General features: G+C 41.2%; 2 protein-coding genes across 9 annotated transcripts in view; one reads left to right on the top strand and one right to left on the bottom strand.

Annotated features, from left to right (window-relative positions):
* The window catches only part of AP4S1 (adaptor related protein complex 4 subunit sigma 1), a 49,418-nt gene extending 40,157 nt beyond the window's left edge, over window positions 1-9,261 (bottom strand). For 2 of the 7 annotated variants that reach the window (XR_006411125.3, XR_008957226.1), the window contains exon 1: window positions 8,936-9,261. The gene's annotated coding sequence lies outside the window, so the exon portion shown is untranslated. The remainder of the gene's footprint in view (window positions 1-8,935) is intronic. The other 5 variants (XM_057306473.1, XM_026513551.4, XM_057306475.1 and 2 more) reach the window with 4 other exon arrangements.
* The window catches only part of STRN3 (striatin 3), a 104,697-nt gene continuing 97,091 nt past the window's right edge, over window positions 8,155-15,760 (top strand). The window contains exon 1 of one of the 2 annotated variants that reach the window (XM_026513547.4): window positions 8,155-8,818. In XM_026513547.4, the coding sequence (XP_026369332.1) occupies window positions 8,537-8,818 (282 nt within the window). In that variant the 5' untranslated portion in view covers window positions 8,155-8,536. The remainder of the gene's footprint in view (window positions 8,819-15,760) is intronic. The other variant, XM_026513546.4, reaches the window with a different exon arrangement.

Raw genomic sequence — 15,760 nt, 5'->3', positions numbered from 1 at the left:
ACATGCATATTCTGGCAGCTTCAATCTGGCCGTGGAGCATGTCACAAAAGGTGCAACTCTAACAGATTACTTACTTTTTAGACGATCTCAACATGGAGATCGAAAGTGCCTCAGTAATGACTCAATCAGACCATGCGAAAATTTAGGACAGTAAAACTCATATTAGTATATTTACGACAGCGTGTTTAATGTTTGTAATTGGACCTAAACTTCCAAAATTCCTATGTCCGATTTGCTCTCTTAGTGAGTTCAGCTAATCTCCCTTTCTACTTCCAATAAATAAAACATAACCGGCAAACGCTGTCCAAGGCCTTTGCAGACTCGTATCTGAATTTAGTATCATTCTCATTCAGATCAAATGTCAGGGTAAACGCAGGGCCTTTCAGGTGGCCTGCTTGTCTGCCCTTTGCCCAGGAGCACCTTTTGCTTTTCTGAATTTCACAGTAAAATGTAGCAACATGTTATAGCTCCCGCTGAAAATATAAATAGAATGTTAAAGTTGTCAGACAAGAGCTGGCCCAAACGTTGCCCAAAGGATATTCATACTTAAATTTATACTCACTTATACCTCACAATCTTTGAAGAGCAAAAATGTCTTGAATACTTAGTAGTGGTCGAATAAAGCTATTTCAGTTGAAGGTTGTAATAAATAACTTTGGGTTAAATAGCAAGCAATTTAAACTTTAAAATGCCAACACTGTATGGGCGCCTGGGTGGCACAGCGGTTAAGCGCCTGCCTTCGGCTCAGGGCGTGATCCCGGCGTTCTGGGATCGAGCCCCATGTCAGGCTCCTCCGCTATGAGCCTGCTTCTTCCTCTCCCACTCCCCCTGCTTGTGTTCCCTCTCTCGCTGGCTGTCTCTCTCTGTCGAATAAATAAATAAAATCTTTAAAAAAAATAAAAAAAAATAAATAAAATAAATAAAATGCCAACACTGTAGAGAGGCAAGGTTATAGCAGCAGAGTAGTTTTGAGAGCTCCCAGGATCCACTCACAAAAAACGGTGATAGCAGCAAGGATGGAAAAAAATCCAAGCCTATAGGCAACATCTTTACCAAAAACCTGATTGATGAAAAATGGTCCCAGAACTCTAGAATGGGTGGAGTCAAACTACACTTGGCAACAAATCAGGATGACCACAGGGGCGCCTGGGTAGTTCAGTCAGCTAAGCGTGTGATTTCGGTTCCAGTCGTGATCTTGGGGTCCTGGGGTTGAACTCCCAGTAGAGCCCATGCTCAGTCTCAGTGGGGAGTCTGCTTGTCCCTCTCCTCCTGCCCAACAACCCCCCCTTGCTCATACTCTCTCTCAAATACATAAAATCTTCATTTTATTTTATTTTAAACATTTTATTTTTATTTATTTGACAGAGAGAGAGCACAAGCAGGGGGAGCAGGGAAAGGGAGAAGCAGGCTCACCGAGCAGGGAGCCCAATGCGGGGCTTGATCCCCAGACCCTGGGATCATGACCTGAGCCGAAGACAGATGCTTAATGACTGAGCCACGCAGGTGCCCCGCAAATAAATAAAATCTTTAAAAAAAAAAAAGGGGGGACGCCTGGGTGACTCAGCCAGTTAAGTTGTGTTCTCTCTCTCTCTCTCTCTCTCTAATAAATAAATAAAATCTTTAAAAAAAAAAAAAAAAGCGGGATGACCACAGCTGTTCTGGCAGAAGTGGAGGTTTGAAAATGTGGTCTTATAAGAATCAAAAGAGTCAAAGAATCCAGAAATCACCAGGTCATCATCCAAAGGAAGGGGCCCCTCTCCCCCACTTGAAATGAGAGCCCCACAAGTGAATCTAAGAACCACAGTGAGAACTGGGAGGAGGCCTGGCAGGGTCTCTTTTGCCCATGAGTGCGAGGAAAGGTTCCATCTAGGACCTTCTAGTTTATACAAAACATGGAGGAGAAAGGAATATGCTAAATAATACCATAAACACGCAATCAGCCAAATGTGGGAAATTCTATGGGATAAATAACCTGGTGTCTTCGACAAAATGGCATGACAATGTGGGGATGACAGGAAGGCAAATCAAAAAAGACCTAAAGACATATCAACTAAATGAAATATCTGGATTTTGTTAGGATCCTGATTTGAAGTCACCAACTCCATAAAAAAATTTTTTTTGAGACAATTAGGAGAAACTGAATATGGACTGGGGATTAGACTATATTAAAAAATTGCCATTAACTTCGTAGGTGTGACATTAGTATTGCGTTTTTTTTTTTTTTTTTAAAGATCCTAATCTGTTAAAGATACTTAGAGAAATGTGTACTGATGAAATAATATGATGTCTGGGATTTACTTTAAACTATTACTGGGCCTGTTACGGGAGCATGGGGGAGACCATGAATTCTGTTTGAAGGCATCTTTGAGCTTGTCGAGTAATGTCATGAGCAAAGCTCACCCTCTCAAGTCGAAAAATTTAGGGACACTAAGTTGTAATTGAAAGTAAACGGTGGCAGACATATCCAAGGAATACTGGGGGATTTGATAGCTTTATGAAACTTGCGATAAATGAATGCATGGAGAGGGCAGTCAGTGGGCAACAGGGCCATACAAAAAGGTGGTAATACGAGGAAATAGTATCATCATATTTAAGCCTTGGAATAAGTATAAACAAAGGCTTGTTCACCACAGGAATCAATTGCTTCTACATGTCTCCTCTCCAATGAGCCAGTTTTACTATGATGTGACAATGGAGGCTGCAAACATTTTTATATTAAACTTCTTTATTAAATATATATTGGTGATGGAAAAAAAATGCCTCAGAAAAAAGGTGGAATAGATGAACTAAGGACAGCAAATCTTGATTAACTGTTGCAAGTGTAGTTCATAAGACTTTGTTCTATATTTGCATGATTGAAATTTTTCTTTTTTTTTTTTTAAGATTTTATTTTTAAGTCATTTCTACACCCAACATGGGGCTCGAATTTACAACTCTGAGATCAAGAATCGCATGCCCTTTTGACTGAGCCAGCTAAGCACCCCCGTGACTGAAATTTTTTGAAATAAAAAGTTAAATAGAAAAAGTCTATGCACAACATGATTTAGAATATCCAATTACTATATTAAAACCTATGAAACAAAAGGAGCAAAGGAGGATTGGATTTTTTTTTAAATGCTCTAAAGAATTCTTCAATCCTTTTCTTGTGGGGTAATCGTCATGTTCTTCAGGTTAGTCTATTACTAGAAAGACAAAACCATCATTTAAAAATATGTTGTTATAAGAAAAACTACAAGTTTTTGTGAATTTTTGCCAAATTTAAAACATTCTCCAAAGAGAACACTCTCTAGCATGGATTTCCCAGGCAAAGTGTCTGTGGCTGGTATCATTCTTTTGAACACTCCCCACTGTTGCTCTAACGGGAGATAAACCACATTTCCAAGATTGTTAAATCATTACCTAGGAAAGTTTTGGCAATTTCCCATTCGGTCACATTTTCCAGTCATTTGGTTCTCATGTTTATGGACCTGGTTGTTCACTTTTAGCCAGTGTCCAGGAGGGACTCTGCTCCAGGCAATTTTTTTTTTCCTTCATTGATGACATCTTTGTGAGTTAGCTATTATACAATATTATCAAAGCATACTGCTTCCTGACTCATATTACCCAGAAGACAATTCAGGAATGAACTTGGACTAGAATTTTATATAGCATGCTGAGTTTCCTTAAGGTTTTGCTACCTATTTTTCTATAACCTTTGAAGGTCCTTTTCCTTTTATTTTCCACACAACATATTATTTGAATAGTTCAAGTGCCCTGCATATATTTCTACAATTTTCTTGGCCATAGGCAACTCCTATAATGAGAAGTAGATATCTGATCTTATTTGGCAGGTTAAACCATGGTGTAGGGCAAAGCTGTCTCCTCCTCTTCTGTTCTATCTACATTATATAGTTTGCTGCTTTAGTTTTTGAACACATGCCAGGTCTTCTCAAAGATCTTCCTCCTTTGTTCTCTATATTTATATATGTAAACACTACATAAACACTATATAATTTCCCCAAGTGATTAAATCACCCCCAAATCACCCAAAAATGATTTTAAAAGTGCAAATGATTTGGGAACTAGAGACAGTGATACTGAGCCACTGACAGGATAGTAGGAGGAAGAATAGTGAAGGGATACTTTGTTTCCAAATAAACATATACACTCACTGATATGAGTAGGACCCACTTCCTATTCTACTAAGGGCCTGAGGAGGTGACCCAGAACTCTTATTTCAGCTTCCTCATCTCCCCATGGAGATAATAGTATCTGTTGCAACCTTTCCACATGATGCAAAAAGATGACTAGATTAATGTTTGTGAACCAGTTTGAGCTCTTTCTTAGAAGGATGTCAGGTTTATAGTCAGCAAGATGTAAAACTGGATGTTCAGGTGAGTAATTACAGGGAGCCATACAGTTCTCAAAGGCAGGGTCAAAACTCTTTGTACATCAGGTATTGCAATAATTGGGAAAAAGACGTCTTAGTGTTAACTACTCCTGACTTACTTAGAAGCCTGGAATTCCTTAGCATGCATCTAGTGACATAACATACTAATATCGAATATGGCAAATCCCTTTTTGGTCAGCTAGAATAAGCACACAGGTGTCTACAGGAAAGGAAAAAAGAACCCTAACATTCTAAATTTATAAATTTATATTTAATGTAAATAAGTACTCTTGACTATCATCAGTAGTATACTGAAACTAAGAGAATAATGGGAAAGGAGGAGCGATGCACAGGACTGATGAAAAGACAGAACAAATAGGAAGTTTCAAAGGTGAAACTGAAGAGAGGAAATGACTCAGCCACAGTTGCAAGAGGGAGTTCCAGTTAGGTGAGTTGTAGGTGATAATATGACCTGGGAAAGCTCATTACATACAAAGAACAAGATTCCAGGAGCTCACTGCAGAGTGTCCTCAGGAGTCATGGACACAAAGTATAATGACAATAATGTAAGAAATATTCTCCTCACAGAGGAGAAAATCTTGGTATCGTTCTCTTTTAATACTCAGGGTAAAAGTCAACTATAAAAAAAAAAAAACAAAATAAAAAAAGAACTCAGGGCAGTTTCATCACTGAACCTTGAAATAGCTGGTATAATGGTAGCAAAACTAATAATACAAAAAAATCGAGGCAAAGGAAAAATACACCTATTCATCTAGCCTAAATTTCAGTTATTCATCATTTTGGGGAGACTGCACTATCCCAGACACTGGGGGTACAGTTGCAAATAAGAGGGACATGGGTCCTACCCCTCTAACAGGCTGCAAGGCTGCAGATACATGGCTGTGATCTGGGAAGAACATGGCCAAGGACTGCATTATTGGTATTTATAAAACCATGGTGGAAAGTGAGTGTAGACATGTTCAATTGGAATTCTTCAAATAGGGAGCACTTCAAAAAAAAATTTTTTTTTTTTTTTAAAGATTTTATTTATTTATTTGACAGAGATAGAGACAGCCAGCGAGAGAGGGAACACAAGCAGGGGGAGTGGGAGAGGAAGAAGCAGGCTCATAGCGGAGGAGCCTGATGTGGGGCTCGATCCCGGAATGCCGGGATCACGCCCTGAGCCGAAGGCAGATGCTCAACCGCTGTGCCACCCAGGCGCCCCCAAAAAAATTTTTTAAAAGATTTATTTATTTGAAAGAGAGAGAGAGCACAAGCAGGGGGAAGTGGCAGGCAGAGGGAGAAGGAGAAGCAGGCTCTGCACTGGGCAGGGAGCCCAATGTGGGGCTCGATCCCAAGACCCTGGGATCACGACCTGAGCCAAAGGCAGATGCTTAACCAACTGAGCCACCAGTCACACACTTCATATTTTAAAACTGAATCTAATTCAGGGATCTAGAAAGCCTCCTGGTAGAAGTAATACTCAACTGAGTTTTGAATGAAGAAGGGAAGGAAAGCCAATGGGGAATAGCATGTGTTAAATTCTTGTGAAATGAAACAGCATTATGCTCTTGAGGAACCGAAATCAGTGCAGCTTGCCTGGAAAGAAGAATGGGTGCCATGATGTTGTGATGGTAAACTAGGCGATAGGGAGGATCTAGAATTTGAAGAATTTTTATATGTTATGCTAAAATTTGGGCTTTATTCTAAATCTGGTAATCACCAAAATATTTTTAAAGATTAATTTATTTGAGAGAGAGAGAGCGAGCACATACACAGGGAGGGGCAGAGGGAGAGACAATCTCCCGCAGACTCTGTGCAGAGTGTAGAGCCCCACATGGGCTCAATCTCACGACCATGAGATCATGACCTGAGCCCAAACCAAGAGTCCAATGCTTAACCGACTGGGCCACCCAGGCACCCCATCACTAAAATATTTTAAGCAAGGAACAATAGAATCAGATATGTCTTTTGAAGATCACTCAGGCATCATTGGTAACGGACGGTGGGGGAACAGTAAGGTGGGAAGGTTTAAACTAACACAGAAATAAAGATAATGGAATAGATATGATATAGATAAGGAATAGAAATGAAATATGTACTGAGAAAGGGATTGGATGTGGGGGTGAGTGAAAGGCAGGTACTACAATAACTGCCAGCCCTCAGGTTTGGTTGTAGTGCCACTTTATAAGATAGGTAATAGAAGAGAAATAGAGTTGTTTGTTTTTTTGAAGGCGGGTGGGGAGGAAAATAGAAGGATTATCAATCTAGTTTTACTTCAGCTTGAGATACCAGTGGGAAATATAAATATACATTTCTTCTTCTTTTGACGCCAACATAACAGAGATCAATTACACCTGCTCAAACGTGTTTCTTAGAGACATATTTTGGAAATTTTTATGTGCTAAGAGGCCCCTTAAAAATGAAGAGGGCCTCTTCATTTGTTGTATGTTGGTCACTATAAAATGGAAAAATAGTACTTAATAATATGGAGAAACAGTTCCTAATAATATGTGACCTAAGACCTCATTTCATATACAAATAAAATATGGCAGCATGGGTAACAAGTCCAACCCGCTCTTCATTAAACATAATAATAGCAAAGCAGACATGATAAAATAAGATGTACTATTTTTATCTTTTTGAAATTATACCTTGAGTGGTCTTGTATATCACCCAGTGAAAACTTTATTGGTTGTAGAGAAGAAAAAAAATTAATGCAATCAATTATATATTTTTCTGCATAGCTGTAATTATTGATCCTTTTTTTCCTTATTATATTGTTAAATATTTTTGTCCTCTTTTTCAAACAAGTCGTTATGAGCTCTATTAACTTTCTTTAGAAACTGTACTAGTTCATTAAGGATGTTTCCTGGCAACCTAAGCACATAAAAACATACACTACGGTACTTAAAAGATTAAACGGGTCTTTTAGGTGTATATTATATTCATTCAAACATTTAATAACCCAGGAAAACATCTTTGCAGCTGTTCATCTGGGATTTTACGTTGTATTCACGATGTTTTTATATTTCCATCAAAAGATTCTGCAATGAATCCTATATGTGAACCCATTCATTCTAAAACACCGAATTGTTAGTCTAGCAAGTCTCCTTCAAATTATCTCTTTTGCACCATCCTCAAGATCTAAAGTTTTTCACTATACCTTCTCCCAAGAAAAAAATGAAAACATTCACTCCTGTTCCCCCTCCCCCAAACAACCCACCCCTGAATAGGAAAGAAAATGGGAGGCAAAGTGGAACAAGTTGAGACCCGCGACCGGGAGCACAGAATTAGGACCAAAGTTCGGGCTTGAAAGGGAGACCGGCAATCAGTCACCAATGTCCGGAAGGATCCAGGCTGTCTGCCAAAAGAGAACATCCCAAAAGCCTCAGGAATTGACTGGTGCCAAGAAACCAGCGAAAGAGCGAGTGACAAGCAAAGAAAGAGGCCCGACCCTTTGGGACATCCTGAAACACGCAAGGAATGCGAAAGAAACTTCAGGAATTCGAGACCGGCTGTGGCCGGCCTGAGCGCCCAGCCAGGTTAAAACAGCTCAGAAAGCAGGCATGCTGCCGAGACCCTTGGGTGGGGAACGGCGTTCGAGGGGTTGGTGACTAAGCGAGAGGAACGGATTGTTGGGAGTACGAGGCCGACTGGCCCCCAAAAGTTAGAGTCGGTGGGCCACGGTCCAGTACCCGCAGCAAGACACCCGGAGCAAGTCTAAAGGACAGCCTAGGGGCGGGGCCAGAGCTCCTACCCCGCCCCAAGCGCCTTGAGTCCTCAGTACGCCTGCGTATGGTGAGGCCGCACTCTATTTGGCTGCTAGGAGTGCGGTGGCAGCGGCGTTCTCTACCCGGCATGCTGCGCGGGAGTGACGGCCCTACGTCTATCCCCTTCCCAACCCTGCCCCCTCTTCCCCCCTCCCGCCGCGGCCCCCCCCCCTTTCCCTAAAGTGAGTGAGTGAGACGGGCAGATGGAGGAGGGACTGTAATGGCGGCGGCCGGCAGCTCCCTGCTCTGACCCACGGCAGGCATACAGCAACGACCCCCTCCTCGCCCCTCTCCCAGCCGGCTTCCGCCCCGCTGCTAGCTCGGGGCCACCCTCCCCGGCCCTTACCCAGCCGTCGGCTTCTCGCCCTGCGCCCCGGCCGGGGCCCCACACACAATGGACGAGCTCGCCGGAGGCGGTGGTGGAGGCCCGGGGATGGCGGCCCCTCCAAGGCAGCAGCAGGGACCTGGGGGGAACATGAGCCTTTCGCCAGGGGGGAATGGAGCGGCAAGCGGCGGAGGTCCTCCAGCCGCCGAGGGAACGGGTCCCGCGGCAGGCCCGGAGCTGTCCCGGCCGCAGCAGTACACTATCCCGGGGATCCTGCACTACATCCAGCACGAGTGGGCTCGGTTCGAGATGGAGCGGGCGCACTGGGAGGTGGAGCGGGCCGAACTGCAGGTACTCGCTGGGGTCGGTGTGCGGGACGGCTGCGGCGGCGGGGTTCCCAGCCGGGGGGGTGGGGCCGGGACTCCTCTCTGTCGGAGCCCCGGGCCTTGAGGGCCAAGGGGAACCTACCTGTGCAGCTCGGGGGGACGATAGTCCTGCCTACGGTTCTGGCGACGGCTCTTCCGAGAGCCCCCTCCCCCTTTCCCGCAGAAGCTTGTTCCCCAACCCTTACTAGCTGCGCGGTGCGGGCTTCCTTGGGGCAGCCATTTTGACTTTTAGTATGGCGTCTGCGGGGGCTCCTCTGGAGGCGGCCTGTCGGGCCTCCGGGGCTTGGGGCTAAACTCTTCTCTGTGGGAGAGTCTGGCGTGGGGTTATTGGGCATTAAGCTTGCTTTTGATTGTGCCTGTTGAAATGGAGAGCCCGAGGAGAGGGTTTGGTTTGGGATGAGCATTTTATACCTTTTCCCTCATCACCCCCCTATCCGATTTGGCATTTTTGGCCCCCTCTCTCAGAGTTGGTACGCACTTGCCCCTTGACAGCCACGCTTCTTTCCAGGGCTGCTACCAAGCATAATGTCTTGCTGCTCACTTATGAAGTTTTCATTTCCTACCGCCAACTTTAAGTACCTTCTTACCTGGGATGCTGCCTTACTCACTTAGGTTCTCTTTCAGTTAGTTCTTCCTAAGCGACTGACTCATCAGTGCTTCTCTAAATTGAATTTTCTTTTTAGAGTACCCTTCACCGGGCCTCCAGCCCCTTTTTTATCCCTAAAAAGCCAAACCAGAGTATCTGTGCTGTGTTTATGAAACGACTAAGGAAAGATTTAATATTAGCTTGAAGTAAAACGTACTTGTCTCACGTTACTGACTCACGCGGGGGAAGCAAAGTTAAATATCCTCAGAACCCTTCATAATTGGGTCTTATTTGATATTTTTAAGGTGAAACTTTGATAGGCTAGTTTACCTAACTTTTGGAAGGTGTTGGTAGTTGAAGAGCTCATGTCTTGGTTTTCAGAATGGCTACATCTTTTTAAGAGAATTGTTCAACTCTGGGGTATTTGTGTTTATTTTTAAATCCCTTTCCAGGGCAAATTTAGGCTTAGAAGAAAAGAGCATGCATCCAAATAGTGTCGCACCTGTTCTTCAGACTGGTATATATTTAGAATGTAAGCAGTAGTAATCGCTGATATATATACACGTCATGTATGCCTACGGTGAGAAGTTTGGAAAATACAGTGTTGCAAGAAGGAAGATTGGATTAACAATTTAGAAAGGGGGTCTTCAAACAAATATATATACTTTAGTTTAATTTTGAATTAGTAAACTTTTATTTGATTCTACAAAGTTGGTGAAGCTAAACTTTTAAAAAGTAAAGGATGTTTATGTATCTTGACACTTTATCAAGTCTTCAAAAAAATTAATTATAAATTAACACCTGTTAGTCAATTCAGTGTTTTAGAATTGTGCTTTGATATACTATTGGACTTTTATTTTTTTATTTTTTAAATTGCTTAAAAATTTTATTTATGGGGGCGCCTGGGTGGCTCAGTCGTTAAGCGTCTGCCTTCGGCTCCGGGCGTGATCCTGGAGTTCTGGGATCGAGCCCCACGTCAGGCTCTTCCGCTGGGAGCCTGCTTCTTTCTCTTCCACTCCTCCTGCTTGTGTTCCCTCTCTCACTGGCTGTCTCTGTCAAATAAATAAAATCTTAAAAAAAAAATTTTATTTATGAGAGAGAGAGCATGAGCAGAGCAAAGGGAGAGGGAGAAACAGACTCCCTGCTGAGCAGGCAGTTGGAGGCGGAACTCGATTCCAAGACTCTGGATCATGACCTGAGGCAAAGGCAGACGCTCAACCTCCTGAGCCACCCAGGTGCCCCGCTATTGGACTTTTACAAATATAAATTTCAAAAAGCTTTTATCAGAATTGTCTTTTGTTTCTTTTAACTTGTGTATAGTCTGGTTTAAAATATCTGGAATTTATAGAGTTCTGATAAACAATTTTTTACTACACCATGTTGCAAACTTAATATTCTGTGTGAATGAAGATAGGTAGTTATTTTTAAAATTTCATTTGCAAATGCACTGAGTCTTGGACTCACTAAATAATACCTCACCGGCCCTTGGATATAGTGCCTATGACCTTTGCACTATTGTATGAAAGCTTGGATTTTTTTTTTTCCTGCGCTAGAGGATGAGACTTTTATTTTGCCCTGTAAGCACCTGAAAGCTTGGATTTTAACACTTTGCAGGGTAACAATGCATTAGTCATTTATAAGCTTCACTTATTTAAGTATCTGAGAAAATGTCTTGTGTCTAAATTAAAATCTGTACATTAATGAGGTCTATATGTCTGCCTTAGCCCCTTCTTCCCCTTTTAGTTCTCTCTTTGCCAGTAACAGTGAAATCTTTTAAGGAAGATTCCTTTTGCTTGTTTGCTTTGCAGTTGATCTGCTATTGGCATATTAGTTCTGATAAAGCCGTTCTAAGCTTTTTTTTGTTTGCTCATTTTTAACAAGTTCTACAGTGTTTCCAGACTCTTAACTTTTTTCCAGGGATTTTCATTATTTCACCCTGATTCTTTTGAAATGGAATGTTCATGATTCTGTTTGTATGCTTTTGTTCTACATATTTCTCTAAAATGTTTTATTTGGTTACTTAGTTAATAGGGTTTCAGGTTTGTTTCTGGAATGTTGTATTTGCTTTAGGTACCTTCAGTCTAGTAAGATTCCTTGTGAGATGCACATTTAAAAATGATGTGTCAAGGGGCGCCTGGCTGACTCAGTTTGTAGAGCATGCAGCTCTTTATCTCCATGTTGTAATTTCGAACCCCACATTGGATGTAGACGTTACTTAAAAAATAAAATCTTGGGGCGCCTGGGTGGCACAGGGTTAAGCGTCTGCCTTCGGCTCAGGGCGTGATCCCGGCGTTATGGGATCGAGCCCCACATCAGGCTCCTCCGCTATGAGCCTGCTTCTTCCTCTCCCATTCCCCCTACTTGTGTTCCCTCTCTCGCTGGCTGTCTCTGTCAAATAAATAAATAAAATCTTAAAAAAAAAAATCTTAAGGAAAATATATGTGTCAAATAAAAAATTTTTTAGGGTTTAAGTGAAGTGTCAATGGATTTTAACTGTAAAGTTAAAGTTATTTTTAAGAATAACAGAAATAAGAGAGCTTAAATATTGTATACAGCCTTGGGTCACTGTTGATGTGTAGATGAACAGTGATTCAAAAATATTTAATATTAGAACTATTCAATAATGAATATGAAGAGGTTAGGATATACCCAATTTTGATGTAAAATTTCAATATGGGATCCTATTTTCCCTGGCTTCGGAAAGGATTTTGTTTTTTTTTTTTTATTTTAAGTAGGCTTCACACCCAACTTGGGGCTTCAACTCCTGACCCTGAGATCAAGAGTTGCATGCTCTACCAACTGAGCCAGCCAGATGCCCCTGGTAAGGATTTTAAATTGGAATTTTGCAGTATGATTCTGTTCTCTGTAAAGGGAATTTTGGCTAAAGGTCTGTCTTAGAAACTTGTAACTAAACCAGAGGATCATGATTTAATGCTCTTTTATCTTTATGATGTTAACTTACCTGGCGCTCAAGTAAAGCTTCAGTAGTCAGGCTCTAGGACAATGATTCCTAAATGAGAAAGCTAGTCAGAATCACTTGTAAGACTTTTAAAAATATGTAGACCTCTGCCTCATCCTCCAGAGATTTGGATTAATTTGGTCTAGGACTTGGAACAAATGGACTGTTCATGGGATTTTGGCAATTCACGTTATATAAAAATTATAACTGCTGTTTAGTCAGCACTACAACCTTACGAGGTAGGTATCATTCCTATTTTACAGATGAGGAGATAAACTTAGGTGAAATAACTTTGCCAAGGTCACTCACCTATGAAAGTGTTACAGCTGAGATTTGAACCCCACTTTGTCTGAATCCAAAGCTTGTGATCTTATTACCGTTCTTGTAATCATTGTATTATATTGTTGTCTTACCATTTTTTAATAGAAACGGAATCCGACTTGTAATTTGTCTACCATTATGTGGCACACTAGTACGTTTCAACAAAGTTTTTGAGCCCCCGTTGGGTGCCAGGTCTAGTTTACGTATACTGCAAATATGTTCTTACGGTTTTCTCTGTAGTGGTATCACTTAGGGTGTCAAAATGCTTGTTTGTCAACTAAAAAAATATGACATAGATATTACATAGAAAATGTAGTACAGGAGTTTGTATTCTAAAATTATTAATTGAACAAATGTAAAAATTTTAATTAGTGTTTGTACACTCTGGCATACTGATTTGTCATAACATGACAGATGTTGCCATCTAAAGACCTTAATGGATAATTTGCTTAAGCATAACTTGATTTCTTCATTTTTAAAAGAGGGAAAACTAACAGTTTACTGTGCACTATTACAACATTTTTATAAATCTATGAAATTACAAAAGTAAGAACAGTGTGGTAATTTTTTTGTGAAGGTGCTCCCTTTATTCTAACAGTTTTTGCTTTCATAAATTTTTGCTGTTATGCAGTTCCTTGTTTCAAGTGATGGTTGACAGCAGAGAGAAAAAAAAGTTTATTTGACAGAATTAAAGAGGCCACAACCTAATGTCACTTTCTCTATTTCTTTTTGAAGTCCTTGCAAACAAAAAGTCTAGGGACCACTAATCTGGAATTGTTTCTTCCCCTTTTTACCCCTTAACCCTGCTCCATAGTTTTTTGCCCTACTCTCTCCTTAAACCCGTCTGAACACCTTGTAGGATATTGTTTTTTCTGTTGATTGTTGGCCTTCAAATTGCCAAATCCTGTGGCTTTTTTGTTTTTTTTTTAAGATTTTATTTATTTGAGAGAGAGAGCATGAACAGGGGGAGGGGGAGGGGCAGAGGTGAGAAGCAGACTCCCTGCTGAGTAGGGAGCCTGAGCCATGGGGCTCCATCCCAGGACCCTGGGATCATGACTTGAGCTGGGGACAGATGCTTAACTGACTGAGCCACCCAGGCACCCCATCCTGCGGTTTTTTTTACAGACTTTATGCACTTAACCAGCACTTTCTGCTGTTAACTATTTCTTCCTCAAAATCCTTTTCTTTGGCTTCCACCATGTAATTCTCTAGTTTCCCTTGGTCCACGTAACACTTTAGTTCACGTTTCCTCTCCTTTGGTCCCAGTTGCTATTCCCTGGGACTCTTGTTCTCATAGTGTATTCACTGTATGTTTGTTTCATTTGAAATCAGATTGTCAGCTACCACTTAGGTCTTTTTTTTTTTTTAATTTATTTTTTTTAAGGGAGGGGAGTGGGGCAGAGGGAGAGGGAGAGAGAGAATCTAAAGCAGGGTCCATGCCCATCTCACAATCTTGAGATCGTGACCCCAGCTGACAGTGAGAGTCCAATGCTTAACCGGCTCAGCCACCCAGGCGCCCACCACTTAGGTCTTAATATATAACATTTTTTTGGTTACTCTTTGCTAAGTATTCCAGTGCTTCAGTATTAACTCCTTTAATCCTAAAACAACCCAGTGAGGTTGGCACAGTAGGTTTATTTTCTTGTTGGCTTTTGGGGTTTTTCTGGCGGGCACTAGAATATTGGGGCCCAGAGATTAAATAATTGGCCCAAGATTATCCAACTAGCGTGCAGCAGAGCTTTGATTTAAACCTGGACAGGCTGCCTTTAGAAGCCATGTTCTTACCACTACTAGATTTTTGGTTATCAAATGTCTCATATTTCTAATTTTCTGTTTAACTTTTTACTTTAAATTCAATAAATTCATTATTCAGTTCATCTCAAATGCTTGCTTCTCCCTCCCCCCCACAGAATACACTTAACCTACTTATTCTCCTTTTTTCCTGTTATTGTTAACGTTTATCACCATCCTTCCCATCATTAGATGCTAGAGATAACAGTGGGTCTTACTCTTACATATATCGAGTCTAAGTTTTATAGATTCTAGTATAATTATTCAGGGAATGTATTTGAGTGTTACTTTGTGCTAGGCACTGGGTATATAATGATGTATGAAGTAAGGACCTATGCCCTCATAGAGCTTGTAGTCTAGAAATTATAAAATGGGATAAATCAGAAATTAACCAGATAAATGGTGATAGGAAACCTATGTAGATAACGGATTTTCAGATAAATAGGCAGTATTTATTGAGCATTTTCTGTCTGCCAAGAATTTAAATTCTTACTGTGTTAGCTCATCTAATTCTCATAAAGCCCCTGGGAGTAAGAATACTTTCAGATCTGAAGTGTGAATACCTAATCATAGGTATTGCAGTTAGAATCAGCAGAAGTTCTAAAGGAGGAAAGAGCTTTGTTGAAATGTGTGAACTGGACTATAGTGATTCAAGGGGCTATCAAATATAGATAAAGCCTCAGTATGTTAAAATATATACACATATTTTTATTTTTTTTAAAGATTTTATTTATTTATTTAACAGAGATAGAGACAGCCAGCGAGAGGGGGAACACAGCAGGGGGAGTGGGAGAGGAAGAATCAGGCTCATAGTGGAGGAGCCTGATGTGGGGCTCGATCCCATAATGCCGGGATCACGCCCTGAGCCAAAGGCAGACGCTTAACCGCTGTGCCACCCAGGCGCCCCTATATACACATATTTTTAAAGATTTATTTATCTATTTTGGGAGAGACCATCTCAAGCAGACACCATGCTGAACATGAAGCCTGATGTGGGGCTCTATCCCATGACCCTGAGATGATGACCTGAGCTGAAACCAAGAGTTGGACACCCAACCAACTTCACGACCCAGGCGCCCCTAAAATATATTTTAATTCAGTGATTAATATTTTGGGATTATAGTCTCCTTTGCATATATACTGAAAACTGTGGAGCCTCTTTTAGTTTAAAAAGAAAATGGGTGAGTAAAAAATTTTGCATAGAATGTTCCTGAACCCTGTTAACCACTGACCTCAGGAAATCACCCTGA

The sequence above is a fragment of the Ursus arctos genome, unplaced genomic scaffold, assembly GCF_023065955.2.
Source record: "Ursus arctos isolate Adak ecotype North America unplaced genomic scaffold, UrsArc2.0 scaffold_37, whole genome shotgun sequence".
In the NCBI taxonomy this organism is placed as follows: domain Eukaryota; kingdom Metazoa; phylum Chordata; class Mammalia; order Carnivora; family Ursidae; genus Ursus; species Ursus arctos.
The sequence above is the reverse complement of the archived record's forward strand: the minus strand, read 5'-3'. Positions and strand labels throughout refer to the sequence as shown.